This window comes from Lissotriton vulgaris, chromosome 1_1 (assembly GCF_964263255.1).
Source record: "Lissotriton vulgaris chromosome 1_1, aLisVul1.2, whole genome shotgun sequence".
Taxonomy (NCBI): domain Eukaryota; kingdom Metazoa; phylum Chordata; class Amphibia; order Caudata; family Salamandridae; genus Lissotriton; species Lissotriton vulgaris.
The window spans coordinates 1,097,408,782-1,097,429,886 of NC_141685.1; the positions used below are offsets into that span (position 1 = coordinate 1,097,408,782).

At 45.3% G+C, this 21,105-nt stretch overlaps 1 protein-coding gene across 2 annotated transcripts in view; it reads right to left on the bottom strand.

Annotated features, from left to right (window-relative positions):
- The window catches only part of ZC3H7B (zinc finger CCCH-type containing 7B), a 213,256-nt gene that overhangs the window by 16,768 nt on the left and 175,383 nt on the right, over positions 1 to 21,105 (bottom strand). For both annotated transcript variants that reach the window (XM_086963525.1, XM_086963526.1), the window contains 5 exons: positions 14,759 to 14,859; positions 7,708 to 7,889; positions 2,207 to 2,265; positions 973 to 1,106; positions 463 to 568 (listed from right to left, as the gene is read on the bottom strand). In XM_086963525.1, coding sequence (XP_086819651.1) covers positions 463 to 568; positions 973 to 1,106; positions 2,207 to 2,265; positions 7,708 to 7,889; positions 14,759 to 14,859 — 582 coding nt within the window. The remainder of the gene's footprint in view (positions 1 to 462; positions 569 to 972; positions 1,107 to 2,206; positions 2,266 to 7,707; positions 7,890 to 14,758; positions 14,860 to 21,105) is intronic.

The following is a 21,105-nucleotide window of genomic DNA, read 5'->3' on the forward strand; positions in this document are numbered from 1 at the left end:
GGAAAGCACCAGAGAAAATATGAGACAGGGCTGACAACTGAATTAACTAGCTGTCAATCATCCTTTTCAAACATCCCTCACAATGCGAAAAATCAATCACCATGAAAAATTGCAACTAACAATACGCACAGTCAAACGTAAAATATACTCAAGGCCTACACTTTAAAGTGCTCTTACTCCTTTCCCAGTTCCCACATCAGAGCCAGATTGATCTAAAAAGTAACTTGGGGGTTTCTTGACAACGAGGTGCCTCTGTGTAAGAAAGAGGACCGGCTCAGCCACATTTCATGCTCATAAGTGGACACCAAGGCACACAGTCAATCCTGCGAATACATATGCTTGTCAGGAAATCAGGACATAACAGTTCACAAACACTGCAAGGTTTTCTATGTTTATAATCAAGTTCAGCAACACTTGTTCCTTGTCCATCCCTCCCTTTCTCCCTCTGCTTGCGAGGCTCACATCGTACTGCTGTGGGAAGTTTCGGACAGAAGGCAGCGGTCTGACTGAAATCCATTTCTTCTTGGCCTTTGACATGACGAGCAGGATGCGCCGGTCCTTGGTGTAACTGCAGAGACAGAAATATACAGAAAGATAAAGTTGTGGCACAACAAAATATTAAGTCACAGGCTCCAGTATTACCAACAGAACTGAAACAGGCAGTCCACACTGAGAGTAGGGATCACTTGACTTCAAGAGGCACCCCCAATGCGAATGAGGGCTAAGGCATTTGGTAGACAGATTGATTACAGACTTGCAAGGTTTTCTCATAAAATAATTCTACTTCTCAGATCCTTGCATCATAGCATTCTTTGCTGCAAACCATTCAATGTATCTTTACTCACTCTCCCAATGCAATCAGTTTTCACCAATGGAGAAACTGTCCCACCACACCACATAGTGCAAAAACTTCCACCGGCACTCAGTACTCAAGACCCACAACCCTGAACACACTACTTGACGTAAACTCACTTGTGGCGTGCCTTGGCGCTGCAGTATTTCATGTCCTTGTCTGGCTCAGTAACGTTGCCGTGCTGCCAGCATTGGCTGCACACAAACTTCATCTTAAGGTCAGGGGTTCCACAGCCAGCCGTCCTGGATGGGAACTAGAAGAGTCCCAAAAACCAAAGTATGAGCACAGATTCGCAAAAGAACACAAGGATGGTACATAGGTCAGGCCCGGCATGTACATGGGCAAGAAAGATGTCACACTGTCAAGACATACTCTACCAACCTTGCTTTGCGGATTTAATTTTGGAGCAGGCGACGCAAGGAAACCAGCTATCAGAGAAAAATGCCTCAAAGTGTACAAGTACAGAATCACTGTTCTTTCTCCGGACTCATGTTCTCTACATTGGATATCAGGCAGCAGACCTGTCCTTCAGGTTACACAGATCTTACAGTCTCACGCTTCAGAAAGCAGAGCTATGCCTCAGATTACACGTGTCACAGGCTGAGAGAGTAGAACCACCTTTTGGGTTAAACAGACCTCAGCGGCTTGGACAGCAGAGAAGTCATTGCATTACAAATATCTCACTCACTCAGGTCTCACAAAGCAGAGCTGTCTATCAGGGCTACACAGACATAACTATCCCTTTGGTTACACACATTCTATCTTTCAGGTCATACAGATCTTACAGGCTCAGAACGCAGAGCTATCTCTCATGTTACACACATCTCACTGGACAGGCCTTAGACAACAGAATTACCAGGTGGATTACACAGAACTCACAGGCTCAGTGGTCGGTCAGTAGAGATCAGCCTCTGTCCACAGGTAGCAGGATAGTCTACAAGTGACATTGCTTTGCTCAGGCTAGTTATTGAAGATTTCTACCCCCAACGGTGCGTAGGGCCTTAATGTCACCCTGTGAGTTGCAAGGACGAACCACTGTCATCAAGCAAACTAAATGCACTTTAATGGATTAACAATGGCTTTATCTAATAAAGGGTTTAAAGTCAGAACTTAATGTGTTACAGTTAAACTTTAACATAAATCATGTGAAGGAAAGGCAAAAAGTATATTTAACTAAATAAGAAACTGAACACAAAAAGTATTCAATGATCTCAGATTGAGGAACTGAAAAATACTTTGTGCGGTTGCTTGACCAAGCCTGCACCTCTCAGCCGAGTGAGGCCAGAGGAACCCCTGTGCTACCCGTTCTAGCCACTGCCTCGCCGACCACACATCTCTCTCACACCAACTCACCGGATTGTGGGGAGCTTTGCTTGCTCTGGACTCCTGCAGGATCTCCTCATGTGTGATTCCTGGGGGGGAGAGATGGGTGCATTAGACTATCAATAAACAGTGTACATACGGGCATCACACCATTCTAAAGGGTATAATATGACTTAACCAGGGATATCTTCCTTGTTCTGGAATTAAAGATGGAGGAAAAACAACCAGTCCAAAACAACACAAGCTCATCCTTTAAGCCCTGATTATTGCAGTCAGGAGGTTGTAGTTCAGCTGGAGCATCTAAAGTCATGGTCTGCAAAATAACACATTAAGCGGCTGTACTCTATCTGCTGATTCACAAAGATTTCACTTCACTTCTGATTTCAACTCCCTCTGTACTAAATGTACCCCACTCTCCCTCAATGCTAGTTTTTGGTCACAACAAAAAAGGCCTCCCAGAGCTAGGCTACATGGCAACCAAACCTACAGATGCCCTAATGTAGAGACTCGGCAAGAAGAACTTGATCATGGCAAGGCAGTGATGGTGTGCTGCCGCAGCAGGCAAACATGCAGACCAGTGAGTTTGAATTTCATATGAGTCTATTCACATGTCTTTTTCTGTGCAATGGAAGGATCAGTGTCCACAGGCAACAGTTCCTCCTTCCACCGTGCCCAAATTAAAGATCGAAGCCCACATCTACAGGCAAATCAAAATAGTTTCAAATGGTTTTTATGTGGCTGAGGTAGAAAAGAACAAGCTACTTACCCTCTGTAACGCTCTTTGTCGTGAAAACTCTTTATAACCAAGGATTTCTCACCTTAGTTTCAGAATCCAGTCAGGTGCCTGGGGAGAATTATTTCTAAGCAATACACTTGCATGCCTCCAAGGGGCACTCTGTGGCTTTGCGCTGGGCATCTACAGGACCAATAGGCACAGAGTGGAGCAGCGCATAAAGCACCACCCCGCACATGGATGTCAATTTCTTGCTGGACTTTTTCTGCACCTTCAGACACAGAGCATGAACCAATTGTTGGCACACGTGCTAATGCCTAACTTGGGACCTTGTCAGATGTTAAAAAGAGGCCACTACACAAAATGGGAAGGAGGGAGGGCGGTAAGGAATCTGCGGTTAGAGTATCCACCCAAAAGAGTGTTATGGAAGGTAAGTAACTTGTTGTTCTTACGGATACTTTTAACAGCAAACACCTCACTTCAGAAAAGATAAAAAAGCAGCACCTCCCCAAGGTAGAGGGTGCGTGGAGTGGACTCATGACTAAAGTGTCCTGCAGGACCAAAAGGGCAAAAAGCCATTCTCAGCAGGCCTGGTTGTCAAGGCAGAAGTGATTTGTGAACATGCGCATCAACACCTACATTGCAGTCTGGCAGATATCAATGACAACACTCTGTGTGCCAAAGCAATGCTAGCATCCTTAGACCTGGTGGAATGGGACCTGGAGGCCGCTTCCTGGCCAGTGCATAGCAGATCCTAATGGAGAGGACAATACAATTCAACAGCCAGATTATACAACACCAACGTCCCTTTCTTTGCACCAGAGAAACCCACAAAAAGCGGATGGCCCAACAGTTTTTTTATTGGAACTATCAAGGTAAAAGCTTAAAGGCCTTCTGGGGTCTGACCGATGAAGCCTCTACTATTCCAAAGGGTGAGCAGTGGCAAAGAACATCGGCTGGGTGATCCATTTTGCAATGTGGAAGACAGCCCTAACTTTAGGGAAGATGGGCACCACAGTCCTCTTTATAAGTCTGTCTGGAAAAAAAAGTGGTGTAGGGAGGTTGCACTGACAGTGCCTGAAGTCCATTCACGCAAGCAGCTGAGGTGATTGCAATGAGGAAGACAGTCTTTAAAGTCTGAAGATGCAAAAGTAGCTGTGCATCGGGTCGAATGGCATACACATGAAAAATGTCAAAATCAAGTTAAGATCCCACTGTAGCGTCACAAACGGCTTGGGAGGGAAGGTGCATCAAACCTCGAATAAATCTCATCACAATAGGCAATATAAACATCGATGGTTGGTTCAGCAAACATAGAAAGGCTGACAAGTAATCTTTAATTGTGCCCACTGTAAGGCCTTGCTGGGCCTAGGATGAAACAAAAAGGAGAACATCTGAAAGTTTGGCTTGTAAAGGAGCTGTCTTGCCAACTTCACAGCAGGCCACAAATGTGTCCTAGTGCTCAATGTAAATAGACAGCTGTCTGGTGGCGAGGATGACATTACCATTTCAGGTAGTAGATTAAATGCAATGAACTGCTGCAGCTCAATCTCCACGCAGTGAGATGTAGATTGCGCAGGTTCAGGTCAAAGACTTTCAGGTCAAAGACTGCCCTGGGCTGCAACAAAAGATTTAAGTGATACCTTGATCAGAGGACAAGTGCTCATGCCTAAAAAAGTCTGGATACCACAATCTCCTGGCCCAGTTCAGAACCACCAGGATGACCTGCACCCGGTTGTTACTGATCTTTTGTCCGAACTTTGGGCAGGAGAGGCAGAGGCTGGAATGTGTACAGGAGTCTGGTGTTGCATTCCTGCCAGAATGCATCTTCTAGAGACTGTCTTTGCATAAACACCTAAATGCAAAACGTTTGACACTGTGTGCTCTTGATAGTGGCAAAACGATCTACCCAGACTTCTTCCCTCTTGTCGGAAAATGCCCAGTGCCACCTCGGAAAGTAGACTTAATTTGAGATCCGCCAAATGCTGTTGGCTGAGCTCATCTGCCATATCTTCAAAGACCCTGCTAGGTGGGTATGCCCTGACACTAAGGTGGCACTTAGCCTTGCTTCTTGCAGTTAGCATAGGACTCCACTCAGCCCTATGTTTTGCAGTACTACATGGCAGTGTTTTGCACCAGACTCCCATGATAGATGGCAAGAAGACCTTTAACGCCAGATGAATGGCCCAGCAACTCCAAAATATGGATATAGATCCTGGCTTCTGTCAGAAACCAGAGTTCTCTGATCTTCACCACCCCTTGGATGACCTCCCCATCCCAATAATGATGCGTCACTGTCATAGGCTCTGGCTAAGGATGGGCGAAGGGCTTACCTCTTGACCAACTGCGTTTGACTAGCCACCACTGCAGATCGTGTTCCGTCTCTTCCGAAATCTGATGGCAACCATCTGATTTCCTTGGTGCTGAGCCTACTCAAACTTCGTATTTCACAGCAGAGCCCTCAAGTTCCACCTGGTATCGTGGATTTGGGCGATTCAGGACACAAAGCCCAAAGCATTTCTGACCAAGATCCAGGACAGAGACTGAAACATTGTGTTTAAAGCATCCCAGGCTGTGGCGGAGGAAAGGTCTTGAATTGCACAGTGTCCAGGATAACCTCAATGAATGGCAACTTCTGAATTGGAGTCAGGTGCAAGTTCAATTAGTTAATCGTAAACCCGAAGAGATCAAGAGGTTCGCCGATGTCTGGAAGTGGTCTCTGACTGACAGAGACTAGCCCACATTTAATAGTCACTTGACGAGGTAGCAGATGACTGGTATCCCCAACCTCCGAAGATGTGCTGAGACCACATCCATCACTTTTGTGAACACTAGAGGTGCACTGGTGAGGCCAAAGGGGAGTTCCGCATACTGTAAAGGCTCCTGGCTGACCTTGACCCGCATCCAACACTTCTGGGATTGCATAACAGATATATGATAAACATAGTCTCTTAGATCCAGAGAGACCATGACCTGGGCCACTGTGAGCATTTTTAACTTATCCTTCAACAGGAAAACATTCAGAAGTTGAAGATCCAATATAGAGTAGAGGCCTCTGTCCTTATTCAGCACAAGGAAATCGTGAGAGTAACAACCCTCTCTTCTTTCCAAATACAAACCCCTCTCTATAACACACTCGCACACCCTTCGACCGAATATAGAAGTGCTGAAACAAGTTCAGATGTAGGGGTGGAGCAAACAGAAAGGGTAGGGTATAGCCATGCTGAACGATCTGTATGACCCGTCTGTCGGATCTGATGGACTGCCATACTGGGATGAAATATTGTATCTTGCATCCCACATGTTGGGTGGGTGTGTGCAGCTAAGGGCAAAATAATGCGACATAACGGCGGTTGCACAGGGAAGGGGGAAAGGGAGGACTGATGCACCTGCTGCCCTGAACAATGCCTGCCAGGCCTCCTTACCCCCCCTGGCCTCGAAAGGACTGAGGCAACTGCTTCAATGGTTAGAACAATTAACAATGTTTGTATACCGGTCCCCTGGAGTGGCCCCTGAATTTCCTAAACTGATGTGGGAACTGCTTGGCAGGAGTGAACAGTTTCAGGGTGCACGCCGTGGCTCTAGTGTCCTTAAAACACTCCAGGGCATAATCAGCTTTTTATTTTGCTAAACAGGTGTGATGAATCACGTACTTGCCTGTGGACTGTCCATCATGAATTGTTCGGGCCAGTTGGGCCCTAAATTCTTTCCCTGACATAATTTGTAAAGTGATTCAGCAACCGTACTGCATTCACCAATCGCAGAGCCAGGCTGGCCAAAGAGTACATTGGTTTTCCAAATTCTCAATCCTCTTGGACAACCTATCTGTAAGAGTGGGAAAAGAATTTGGGTTAAATATACTAGTTTGGATTGTAATGTTTACTGAGAAAATCAGTGTCACCAGGTACGGTCTGTGATGCATTGCCACCTGCCTATTTAATGGTGAGCAGGAACAGCCCTTTGACCAAGTGCCCATCAGAGTATCAATGAAGGCCTCGTTGAAGGGGAGCAAGGGCTCATATTTTGCAGGCTGTACAATTTTCATAAGGACATTAGTCTTGGTCCTGATCGATGGAATGCTGCAAATCCGGAACTCAGCTGTCTGTTGGACCACAACCATAAATGACAGACCACAAATGTCGGTCACAGAACCAACAAGGTGTATCCGGGTTTTGGGGCACAACTCGAAGTTGTGCGACAAGTTGAACCTTATACACCCAAAAGTAATCTGGGACCAGAAGGAGAACAATCGGGACCCTAACGTAAGTCCCACTGAAGCCTGTCATTTTAGGAGGGAACATCGTTTCCTAGCACACTGTTTTTTGACATTTGAGAAATTGTCATAGGCCGACGAATGTGGGAGCGAAATTAAAGGCAGTGCATAGGAGTAGCACTTACATGCAGCTCTATTCAGTCCCTACACGAGGAGTAGTGCGCTAGATCCGCAAAGCTCTTACTCGGAAGAGAAGCATTGTTTTTAGATCCAGTCGGTCACCTGGAGTGTATTCTAAGGTTAAGGGATCTGCAGTTAGAAGTAACCAGGCAACTAAAAATTTTTAATCTGTACTTTGCTAAATATTACATGGGTTTTAGTCAACGGGTCTCAACATGGAGATCTGCATCAGAAGGCAAAACCATGGAGTGTAAACATACGAGTTTAACCTTATGGAATGGAAAACTAGACGATATACAAGGCCCCAAAAAGTAGGTGAATAACTAGCATGATTATATTTCAACCTCATTTTATGCTATTCTGTTTTTACCCTAATACTTCGCCCCACTGTAGCATATCCCTCACCTGTGCTCTGCTGCAGCAGCCACACTCTAAGCTCCATGAAACTGTGAGCAAAGTGGCAGGCATCCTCCTGCTGGCACCCATATCTCATCTCGTGGCGGCAGACGTCCAGTTGGAAGCGTTCCTGGTAAGGCCGGATCTTGGAATACTTGACCGTGTTGGAGCATACCACATGGGCCAGGCACCTGAAAGGAGGGGATTAGTAAGGAACAGGGAGCAAAGGACAACCCCAACAAACACAGAATCCAGAGAATGATAAGGCAGAGACTTGATCAAATAGTAACAGTGGTGCCATACTTTAACGGCTCACTTTTTCCAATCTAGCCATTACTTTATTTGAACAATAAAGACAGATGGGGCTATACTAATCTAAAGGATAAGCAATGCTAGGCCTGGAGCCTTAAACATGAGAGCTATCCCTTTGGATACGAAACTCCTCAGAGGCTCTACTTTGTGTGATATACATCTAAAAGACCACAGCCACTGAAAACTTTTCTGTTAACTTGCATAGAGAGTAGGAGGTCATACTTCAAAAAGGCGAGCTATAGCTTAGGATACACAGTTCTTACAACCTGAGACTTCAACAACTGATTGATCCTCCAGTTAAGACACTGACAAAAAGGATGGATGAAAAGCTTGAGACAATGTTTCTTAACCAAAATTCCCATGAGTAGCACTCCAAGCAGTCATTTTTAGTTTGTATGTCCACTCTCCAAAAACATCAACAACCATGCGTAAATTAGTCTTGGCCGTACACCAATAGCACATTTCAACCAAAACATTTAGGCACGGTAACCTCTGCAGTCAAACACGAGCAACTCCAGCACAATTCATCCTAACTGGGCCTTATCTGTTAGGTGAGGCTGAATGCACTGCTTCGTTCGGACAGGGCAATACTGAATTTGAAACAGGCGGGTCCCTTTGGCAATGGCACAGCTGAGCTGAAGGATAATAGAATGGAATGCAACCCAGTGGCACAGTCGTGAGGAGGGGCTGGCTCAGCATTTCCATGCATCACTTTTTTAACTCCTAAACTCTGATTACCCGAGGTCACATCTGGATGTCTCAGAAGGCAGCAAATACTTATGTGTCTCACTTGTTGACACTGTTCCCTTACTATTACACTCTTGCTGACAGTCAACCATGGCCATGTGCCTGTCTCTCATTGCTGACTTGTTTAACTCTTGCCCTCTAGGTAAGCATTTGTTAATATTCATATCTCTCCGGCTGTTCACTTGTTAAGCATCTTCTCCCTTAAGTATAAATTGGCTTCCCTTTACTCTTTTCTAGTTGCTTAATTGCTATATCCGGATGACACCATTAACAGTCAACCTATGTTGGCCAGGGGACTGGTCCACGCGAAACGGGTGGAGCAAACATCCCAACTTGTGCAGCTGGAATCTCAGGCAGCACAGCTGGAACGCACCCAGCTAACTAATGGTCGCAGAGACTCCTCACAGCAACTGGCAGTGGTCCGCGAGGAGATTCGCCGGATCTCCTTGGAATCCGCGTAAATGCTCTGGCGTTCATCGGTGGCACATATTTATGGGTGGGATGATAAAAATGGCAAGCTCCTCCACAACCTAGTGTCATATCCCAAGGTCAACCGTGTTATTCCCGAAATCCGTTCGGATACCGGGGCCCACCAGGTGACGTCTTCAGCCATAGCACAAACTTTTGCTGATTACTACGCGACCTTATATGCCGCTCGCCCCCCTGGTGCTCCCCTGATGGACCTGCTGGAGAGGACCGGTACTCAGCTGCCGTGTCTCCCCCGGCTCTGGATCACCACTTCATCCCGGAGGAAATTCACGAAGCGATTTCACTATTGCACCCCGGTAAAACGCCTAGTCCGGATGGCTAACCCAGGAGTATTACTCGACCTTTCGCGAGCTTCTGGTTCCCCATTTAGTGGAGCTATTCAACCATGTGGCGGAGGCAGGATCCTTCCCACCTGAATCTGACGTGGCCACTATAGTGGTCATTCCAAAAACGCAGCCGCCCTCCCTGGACTGTGCGGACTACTGCCCGATCTCGCTGATTAAGACGGAGCTCAAGATCTTCGCTACCGTGCTAGCCCAGAGACTCCGGCCCCTTCTGCAGGACTTGGTCCATCTAGACCAATGCAGGTTCATGCCTGCCAGGGGTAATCGTCACTGCCTTCGCTGTCTCCACCTGGCTATGGCCCACCGTAGTCGCATAACCCCATATCTGGCTTGCTTTTCATCGACTTCGAAAAGGCCTTTGATACGGTGGACTGGAGGTACCTTGAGGATGTGCTGGAGAGGATGGGCTTTGGCCTCCCCTTCCGCCACCTGATCAGGGTTCTTTATACTAACCCCAGAGCCCGTGTTCTCATTAACGGCGAGCTTTCCGAGACATTCCCAATCCGGAGGGGAACGAGTCAGGGGTGCCCGCTCTCACCACTCTTGTTCGTGCTGGCGATGGAGCCCCTGGCGACGCTCATCTGGCAGGACCCACTCATCCGGGGTTGGGCGTGGGACTTGAGTCAGGTTGATAAGATAGCCCTTTACGCGGAGGACGTCCTGCTTTATCTGGCGGACCCGGACAGTTCTGGCCCCAGATGCCTGGAGGTTCTCTCCAATTCGACGGGCAGACGATATCCCCCTTCGCAGGCAATCGTTCAAATATCTAGGTGTCTGGATCACCCTTCTGCCAGAGCTCGAATGGCTTTGAACGTTGCGCCTTTGGTCGCCAGGATGAAGTCAGACCTCAAGAAATGGCAGGCCCTCCCCCATGACCCCCTGGGCAGAAGTGCGCTCTTTAAAATGATGATCCTTCCCCGCTTTCTTTACATTTTGCAAAACCTCACCATCCACCTCCCGGGGAGTTGGTTCCGGAAACTAGACTGCGTTCTTACCCGGTTTCTCTGTGTGTGTGTGGGGGGCGCATTTATCCCTGGCGCACTGTCGTATCTGCCACTTCGATGGAGGCATGGGAGTAACTAATCTCCACCTATACTACTTGGCCACGAGGCTTATCGCAATCCACGATAGGTTTGCGGGCGGCTGGTCCGACCCAGCATACCGAGTGGAACTCAACACAACAGACTTCACGAAGATCCAGGCGTTCTTATACGGCAGCCCGGTGCCGCAGGCTCTACCCCCTGTCACGAGGATGGTGCTCTAGGCCTGGCGCACAGCCCTACGCCATGTGCGGTGGGACCGGAAGCTCACTTGACAAACACCGCTCTGGCATGGGGTCTGGCTACAAGAGGTCTCGTCCCTGCAAGGGTTCCGCCACTGGGACCTCATTGGAGTCTCGTTGCTTGGGGACGTCTGGGTGGGAGACCACATGCGATCCTTTGCCGACCTGCAACAGCGCCACGCCCTGCTTCATTCCCAATTCTATAAATAGCTACAACTTAGACTCGCCCTCCATACACTCATTTCATCCCCTACCTCTTTTCCGGAATTCAGCCCACTGGAGGCTTAGGTGATGATGGGGAACCTGGGGAGCGGAGGGGAGGGGGGTGGGTGGGGGTAGTGTCCGGCAAATACCGGTCATTGGTGAACAATGGTCCCACATCCCTTGATCAGCTCAGGGCTCGCTGGGAGGGATGGTTGGGCCCCCTAGAGGAGGCGGACTGGCAAGATGCCCTTATGGCACCCAAAACCTTGACCACATCCTCCAAGCTGCACCTGGTCCAACTTTACTACCTTCATGCGGCCTACCTCACTCCGGCGCGCCTATTCCGGTCCCATATGAGACCTTCCCCAGCATGCACGCGCTGTGACTCTGCTCCAGCCGATTTCTATCACATGGTATGGCAATGTCAGGCTTCAGCGCCGTTCTGGAGAGGGGTTGAACTCGAACTCACGCAGGCCCTGGGATGGGAGGTCCCTCATGATCAGAGACGCTTGCTGCTGGGGGTGTTTGATGGCCTGGATGGCTCTAGGGCAGACAAGCGCTTTCAGGGGACGGCCGTGGCGGTGGCAAAAAGAGATATAGCTGCGCTTTGGTTCCTGGCTAAGACGCCAACTGTACAGAAATGGAAGAGAGGAGTGGATTGGTGTGAAATGCAGGAGGAGTCTCTCTTCGAAGCCCGGGGCTACTCTGACTTATTTGGTAAAGAGTGGAATAAATGGTTTAATCTGCTACCAATGTGATGATCTGTCTAATTTTATGTATTTACAATGATTCTCTGACCTGCCTTACCCAGCCCAGCTGGGCTGTCCATGCCTTGTTGACTGTGTATATTGCCATGTTACTTCCCATGATAAATGATCTGCTGCCAATGAATTTTCGTGCTTTTGAAAATCCAATAAAGCTGATTATCAAAAAACAGTCCACCTATGTGATATCTTCAGGTTAGTTGCCGTTTGGATTTGCCCACACTGACCCTAGTAATTTCCCTGGACTCCACAATACAATGACACTTCTGTAGCATACTTAAAGTATTAAAGTCAACAAAGAAGGAGACCTAAATTCAAGTTGTTTATTAATTAACACGCCTTGACACTGAAGCAAGAACATGTGGCTTCCTAGCTAGGATGGAAAGTTGCTAATGCAATTAAGCAGTGTAGAGTCAACTACCAATACAAAAAGAATAGGTATTGTTCAACAAACTAAGCTAAGTGCACACAAAAATTGCCATACTGAATATAAGCAGTTACTGCAATGCAAACTACAAATTCCGGGAACAAGGACTGTTAGCTCGGTACCAAGCTTATATAAATGTAACAAAAAAGTTTCTATTCGTAAAGGTAGTGACAGTCTGCAGATGTGATCAGGTATGTATGCCTTCAAGGGATTTTATTTCACAATATTTTGTCTTCATAGAAATATTTTGTCTTCTGAAATCATAGAAGAGAAGGTGTAAGACTGACACCTAGTCTTCTATGATTTATTTTTAATTAATAATTTGAAGAAAGGTGTCTCTTAATGTCACAGTGAGGTCACCTGAGTAATAGTGTTACCTATCTGTTGCATTTGTATAAATTGTGTATATTTGTACCCTGTAATTCATTTGACCAAGATAAAATCATCTATTTTTCTATATACACCCTCTCAGCTTTTCCTTTTTTATATGACTTCTTTGACAGCATGTATAAGTTTACTTAATACACTGTAGGAGTAAACTAAATGATACAGATTTAGACGCTACCATAGATTCAATGGTGTCAAATTAATTAAGAATAGGAATTATTTTCCAAAAAAGAAAGGTGTCTATTCATTTGACCCTTATAAGTCGAAACTCTCTGGAACAGAGACAAAATATTGTGAAATAAAATCCCTTGAAGGCATACATACCTGATCATTGATTTTTGCCCAAGCCCTCAAGGGTTGTTTGGGTTGCCCATTTTTCTGATATCAGTCTGCAGATGTGTCAGCAACTTCACTGCAGAGAGGAACAATCATGAAAATGGAAGCAGATTCTGGAGAAGTGTAACCCAAACCATGCTACAAGATGGAAACTTCCGAGTGGTTTGGGTGAGGCATTTGTAACAACTGACCCCGCTGCCCAGTCATGCACAAATGCCTTCAGAACACAAAGGATAGCAGACCAGGGTAAGTATTTCCCACAGTTGGGGGATAGAGCTATACTTTTAGAGGAAACAACATTCACACAGTAAAAGTTCATTACATATGCCAACCTGCTGCAATGCAAAGGGAATACTGGTGTGACCAGGCAGACGGCCTCTGGACTTGGAGCTTCTGAGGGTTAAACTTGACTGCAGCTACTAGAAGGTGGCTCGCTCTTTTATCCTCTAAATTAGGGTCTCTTAAGGCTCAAGGCCTGATTATTAATAAGCAACTCAAATGGAAGTCTCCTAAAGTTGTGTGTCTCTCAGAACAGGCTTTGGAGACTTTTATACTTTTAGTATGCTACAGACTAAAAGTATATAAGTCTTGAAAGTCTGTTCAGAGGCTCACACAACAGGAGGAGACATAAACTGGAGTTGGGTAAAGAAGATAAAGAAACAGCTGATGGATATGGCAATCGCATTATAAATCTGTAACTTCAATTTTGCATACCCCATAGCCTTTTCAAAGAATGAGTTGACTGAGCGGGGTTCGATGGCCTGGAGAGAAAGATGTCCAATATCAGTCAAAAGCTCTTAACAGTAGAATTCTTTTTTCAGTATTTGGTTTATCTAACCACCAAAAGCATAGAATAATATTAAGATTTGGGATATGGCTCCATCCTCTCCTCTCTCAGACCTCTGTGGAATCTTCTTTTAAGAATTCAGAAGGATTCTGTGGCTTTGGGTTGAAAATAAACATTAGAAATTTGCATTGTAAAATCTTAAAACCTATTCATTTAAAGAACAATATATAATCAAGATTGGTAACAATAAAATGAATGTTTTAATGCAGTTATATGGATGCAACTTGTGTATTGGTTAGATTTTTTGTGGTTTTAAATGATTTCGTACCTTGATTATGTGAATTTAAAATATTTTTCCTATTACTGGCCAGTCATCAGCAGATTTAAACGGATTCTTATGTCCTTTTGCTGTAATGTTGTAGAGACCTGTGTCATAAACTTTGAATAAACTTATATGTTACATTAGTGCCATCTTACTTTGGGGTCCCCCGAAATGACTGGGGTCAGAAGTCCACTAATTCTGCAAAAACAAACAAGAGCTAAGCTGAACATGCATGCATGTATCTATGTACATATATGGTGTTTCTACAGCGTGAACCTAGCCAAAATGTAGCAGAGCACTGTGCTGTGTTAAAGACAAGCACAAAGTGATCAAGTGATAGGAGAGGTAGCTGGGTGGTGGACGGTTAATGCATTGTGATGTAGAGTCCTTTAAAGAGTGAATAGTGTGCACATCAAGATAAGAGCGTGCATCCAAATCATTCTTTGCCTTTCAGGTTTGTTGCAGCATTTCTGCTGACAAAACCCCAACATTCAGGTATGCAGGTGATGTGGAAATCACTGAAAACACAGATACCTACAGAGAGGGCCCCAGGGACCTCCTTTTCCGAAAACACTTACCACTGTGGCACCTCCCCCTTCTAGCTTCTCACTTGATGCCCTACCTATAAATTCCACAGATACTCCCTCCCCGGTACTCACTTATTCTCTTCAAAGCTGTGCTGGGCTGCAGGGTTTACACACACTGACGCATTTGATCTACTCCTCTCACTGATGATTCGAGGTTTACTGTCAAAGCATACCTGAAAAATGTACATGCAATAGGTTACAACATAGCGTGGCAACATCTTAGGGCTAAAGCAAAGAAATAATCAAAGCCAAAACAAAACAACATGCGCCAGCCAGCAAGAGAACAAACAATAGCCTGTAGAGGCAACACAAACTGGCCGGGAGGAAACCACTTCCAGTTCACTGTTACAACTTGTCACTGCCCAGCCATAAAAACCAATCACATAATACGGCAACAATGGTTTCTCTTAGAAGAGAGCAACTTAAAGATGAAATAGTACCACAATATCAGATCTGAAGGTTACAATTATTACAGAGATACACTTAACACTGTGCTCAGTGCAAATGACAGACATACACAATTTATTTTGCAGAATCAGTTCTGAAGACAAATAGTTAAAGTCCAATGTTATTGACAGTTAATACATATTCGGGCGGAAGACCCAATAAATAATTGTAAATAAGTCTTAACTAAGAATAGTGACTACTTACTTGGCGTTGAGTTTTCAAACCATTTTAACCAATCAGAGAGTCAGCATCAGGACAGGAAATAAATTATCACTGGACTGAGTCACTAGAACTGGACCCGTTGTTGGATCCAACGACTTGATTGCACGATTGTAGGCAAAATAGTGTTGCCGTAGAAGTAGGAAAGTGTGTTTGCTATACCAGTCGGGCTGGAAGTACTAGTTCACCAAAAATAGCCAAGTGTGAAGTGCTACAGCAGTCGTTAATGTCTGCCTCTTGGAATTTGGGGAGCAGATTGAGGAATGTGACAGTTGTTACTGCAATTACAATCCGAAGCTCTATATGTATAGAATCCTGGTTCTCATGATCCATGGGTTCTCTTGTCTTTATTTAAAATAAAAACGATCACAGCCAGAACAACCATTCACGACCCTGTGATAAAACAACTTTCCTCTGAAAGGAACAACTAATGTCAGTCAGCCCGCGAGGTAATCAATAACATCTCATAGAACCAACAGAGAAAGATGAAACTGAGAAAACACTGAAACAACAAGATGATGTTGGAAGGAATGCTTGAATTAATCTCAGCCACTGGCGACCGCTCAGGGCTGCATTCGGGACCATAGTTTTGCCCCAACTATGCCTCTCTAGATCGCGACCATAAATGTAATTATTTATAGATAGGTTTCCTGTTTTCAGTTTCTATTTTTTGTCAATTCTGGAGGTGTTTTTTCAGTGTTTTCCAGTGATTTCAATACCTCAAAAAAAACTGTGCTTTTCAGTGGTTACTCATTTTTGCGCCATAAAAAACAACTGAAACAGTGTTTTACTGGTGTTTATGGAACGCTTTGCTTTTATTATTTCTTTCTTTTTTCATTGATGCATGGTATATAGACAGTGTACATGAGATCCAAATACATTTTTACAAGTCAAACGTATTGTAGTACACCATACAATATTTCTTCAGTGGGTCTTCGTCATTCGGGCTTTCTCTTTCCTTCCCAATATCGCAAAGTGGTGTTTTCATGTGTTTTTGGACGGGTACGCCTACTCTGCATTTCATTAGCGTTAATTGTCGCTCTCATCCGTGGTGATGTTTTTTGCGGCAGCTAACACTGGAAAACTGGCAATGTTAGCAGTTTGCACCAGCTTGGGAATGGGGCGATGAATCCATCGCCACTTTTGCCATGCTTAAGTCCCGATAAATCGGCGATTAGTCCTTGAGAATATGCCCCTAAGCTGCTTCCAGGAGCTAAGCAGAAGTACAGGGAGGTAGAGGGTACAGAGTCTAAATGTACTGAGGAAATATAAATTTTAATGGTCAAGTTGTGTTCCCTATCGTGTACCCCACCGACTCCATGTACCAGCTTAAAGTGCATGCAACTTCCCTCCTGTGCCAGCTATGAAGACGCAAATACATTTGCGTCCAACGTTAACCTGTCCTCTTTCAAACCCACCCTGAATGGATTGAATAGTCCGTTCCTAAGTATGCTATGCCAACGTCTTTTTGTAGTGTACTTTACACGTTTTTCAGCTCTGGCAAAGTAGGCCCTGAATTTCTGCCATCGAGCCTTTTTCTGGCTCCTGACTCTGAAGGCCTCAGCCCAGGCTGTCTCTGTACCCGTGAACTCTGACTTACTTCCAGCGCGGCCCACCACGCTTAGCTCAGCCTGCTGCCTGCCAAGACTGACTACAACCTTCGAATTATCTGCTCCGCTCCTTGAAAATACATTCCTGCCTACTAGTTTCAGTAAACATCCCCCCCAGCTGCAGAGCCAAAGGGCCGGCCTGTCTCCGTGCAAGTAATTCATAGCTCTGTTACCATGCTCCCATGGAAGGCCCAAGCCCCCACGCTTCTCATGCAGACACTTAGGCGCTTATACACGCACTCACAGTCAGTATAGAATAGCTTCTGCCCCAGAGACCTTTTCCGTTCAGATAATATGGTTCCCAAACATCAGATATCAGATGTGATAGAAGTACGAGTTGATCTGACATGCCAGACTTCTGTCTCTTTCCGCTAGTGTAAATGTCATGCCCCCTGCACCCTCCAGTCTCACGTCAATCACACGTCATGCAGCTGCGCGCGCATCCAAGCCTCTGATTTCCGCTGACATTGCAACATTTCTGCTTTGTGCCACCCCTTTGTGACACCTACCCGTGACGTTTCTAGCACACCCCTCTAGTTCACGCCTAGTCCACGCCTTCTGATTACGTACTAGTAACACGTGGATGCTGTTATCTTGTCTTCTCTCAGCTGTTACGCCTACTATATTGCTTTCTATGACATGACTTAAGTATATAAGCTATGTATTGTCAATAAAATAGGGCTCTATCCCTTCCTGAACCCCTTGTGGTTGCAGGAACATGATATCCAGGTCATGACTATTCCTTTTTGAGGAATAAAACCCCTAAGAACTCTAACACCACGGACTCTGTTTCTTTCTTTCCGATTGAGTTATTATTGATTAAGTACTTACCTGCATAGAAATTAAGATGGTAAATTAAATATTTATGACATTTTGGCGCCCGAATAGGGACCCCTCCCCAACCCCACGCGCCGGTTGGTGCGTTGCAAGCTCTGTCCCCTGCCATCAGTTAGAAGGAAACTACGCGTACTGGCAGGATTTCCTGTATCTCCCTCTGGCCCACGGAGGTGACGAAGACTGCAATCAGCGCCCAGACGAGGCGGTGAGGAGTGCGGAGGATCCCGACCAGAGCCTAGCCGAAAGAAGCAAGGTCCGAGGTGTCAAGAGGCCCACCAGTTTTCCGAAGTATCCACGTGTCGAGTCGAGTCGAGTCCGGTCCAGTCCAGTCGAGTTTTCCGAGGCCTTCTGTTTTCCGTGCTTCCCGGTGAGTACCATTGCTGGGACGTATCTAGACGGGTTTGGGTACACAAGTCCGGTCTGCACTGTTTTAGACAGTGTATCTGTACTGTTTAGCAGTACATCAGTTATTCAAGTTTTTGCATTGTCTTTGACAGTGTATCTGTGCTGTTTAGCAGTACATCCGGTAAAGGGGGTAGTCATATATGTCTCAAATGTCTTTTCATGTGATTAATGTCGTGGTATGAGTGTGACTGTTTTTAATGTGCATTATTGTGTTCTTGTATAACTAACTGTATTCAGTATTAAGTAGTTAGGATTGAGCATTCAGTACTAAGTAAAACAAGATGCCGTTTTTCGACAAATTAAAGCAGATAGGAACTAGGAAAGGGATACTAGAGGAAGAAATTCCTATCCCCCCTAGGGACACTCCCGGAAATTTTATGTACCATAAGCATGGCTTAGATGCCATATTGTATCTAGATTTATGGGCCGATTATACTAAACATCTAGACGAGAGACACAGATGGCCTGTTACCGGAACATGGGATGCCGAGTGCATCATGAAGGTAGAGGAAGCGCTATGGAAAAAGAAAGCCAGACAATCTCAGAAAGACGCCATAGAGTTTTGGCGTAAGGAATCACATAAGCGTGCTGAAAAAGAACTACGTAGAGAAGACAGACTTAAAGAATCAGATAAAGCCCAAGAAAATGAATTAGTTACTGAAGGGATCAGAGTAAAAACAGAGCAAGTAGACCGTGCACGAAACAATCTCGTAAACGGTATGTATCTCGCGGCCGAGGGTTCGCCTGAGGCCATTTCAGAAATACTGAAAAATCTGCTGCCACCATTGGTTCCAACTAAAGTAAATCACAGGACTACTAAAGACATATTCCTGAATTCCTATCTAGAGGATGTAGCACCTGCTTACACCAATCTGCCTGTCCGCGCCCTGCCTAACGACAGGGAAAGGGGTGGTAACCCGCCCCAAGATCATATTCCGCCAGTACCACAACAGATTCCTCCACCTCCACCACTTCCCGTACCTAAAGTTGATCTACCGAAAACGCGTCTACCTGACCCTACTAAGAGACAAATTCAGGTACAGATACAGACTCCACAGAGAGAAAATGTCCAAACTTCCGCCTCAGGAGGTGCGACCGGGGGTCTTCAGACCCCGCCATTAACGCGCAGGTTACAGCTCGGGGACTTGCAGAGTCCTTTCACGTTCAAGTCACCCCGTCTCGACATACTCAAAGGACAACTTACAGTTTGCAGATATGACCCAGTACCCGGCAAAGACGATAGAATGATGATGGCATCACTACGGTTACGATCTGCTACTGATTTCCTGCTGTTATTTGCAGGAATGAAGGAGCGCCTAGATAGAATATATCAGTTTGTTCAGACTGGGAAAGACCCTGACAGTATTAAGGATGCCATGGAGCATCAGAAAGTTGACGTTCAAGGACAGATACTAAGTTTTTTTATAAATTGCCTAATAAGAGAACGAGACAGGCCTGAGACAGATCAGGGTGAATTAGATGCACTCAACAAGTGGGGTCAAAATATATCTGAAGGAAAGCACGACAAGGGGACCTGCATAGCCAGTATGTACAAGAAAATAAGAAAAGCAGTGATAGAAATACACGAAAAAGAGAAAGAAAGGGCTTCCTCCGAGGGGGAAGAAGAACTTGAAGAACCAGAAAAGACTACAGATACTATAGCGTATGTAGGTAAGGGAACTTACCTTAGGAAAGGTATTCGTCCAGAAAGCAAGAGAGTTTTTCTCTCTGCCTTAACGAACCCGAATTCTCCTGAACATCAGTTTCAGGAGACTGATAAAAGACTCCGAGAACGAATGGGGTACCATGTACTCAATTCTATGGATGAACAAGAACTAGCCCGGTCAGCCATATTATGGACTGACAATGCGGATATATACAATGATGACACCGTAGCGCAGACATTCCTGAACCTTTCCCCAGACGAGCAGAAATTAGCAGGTGTATACATGATGCAGCACCTCCTCACGAAATACAGAAACCAACATTCTGATCCAGGTCCCTTACACGAAACATTAGAAACACTACTCATGGATAGATGGAGAGGTCTAAGTACCAAGTTAATACAAATAATTCTAGAACAACGACATAGATATGACACTTTCGTAAGCTCCGAATATGTTTCCGCTCCGCCCCCAGAAAAAAAAATGTATCATATGGAGCGTCTGCATGGCATTGAAAGTCAGAACCCCTTACGAGAAGTACACCCAGTTATGGGTGAGGATCATACCTTGAAACGTGTGTATGTACACACGCCTCTGACCAAGTTAGAACTGTTAGAAATGAAGAAACTAGTACCCTGTCATGATAAAGACCCTGCAGGTTTTCACAGAGAACTTAAAGACATGTTACTGATGGGGGATTACACATATGAAGATATCATGAAAATGTTAAAAGTACTGCTGCCTACGGGCATCTACGAGAAACTGAAGGAAAAGGAATGGGAGGTGGGAGAGAAAAAGATTGTATGGGCAGAAATAGAAGACGCAGAGAACAAACGTGTCCCAGGGGTAGGCCTTGGGGAGAAAACTAAAGCATTACCAGGTTGATAGTACAGGTTCTGCCAAGATTATTGACAACAAGAAAGGAAGACTGGGACGCAATCTCAGCATGTAAGCAGAAACCCGACGAAGATACTAGTGACTTCTATTCAAGATTCGAGAAATGTTTCATTATTAATAGTGGTCTTAAACCAAGTAGCGAGTCATACCCGCATCTTTTTGTATCAAAGTTAGTCGAGAATTCCCTGTTAGCAGTTAAAAACAGAGTATACAAGGTTGAGAGTACATGGCAAGCAAATACGCCATCACAGATGTTACAAATGTTACAATACCATCAGAACAGAATTAGAGAAGAACAGGATCAGGAACAGAAACGTATGAAAGACACGAAAATGAAAAT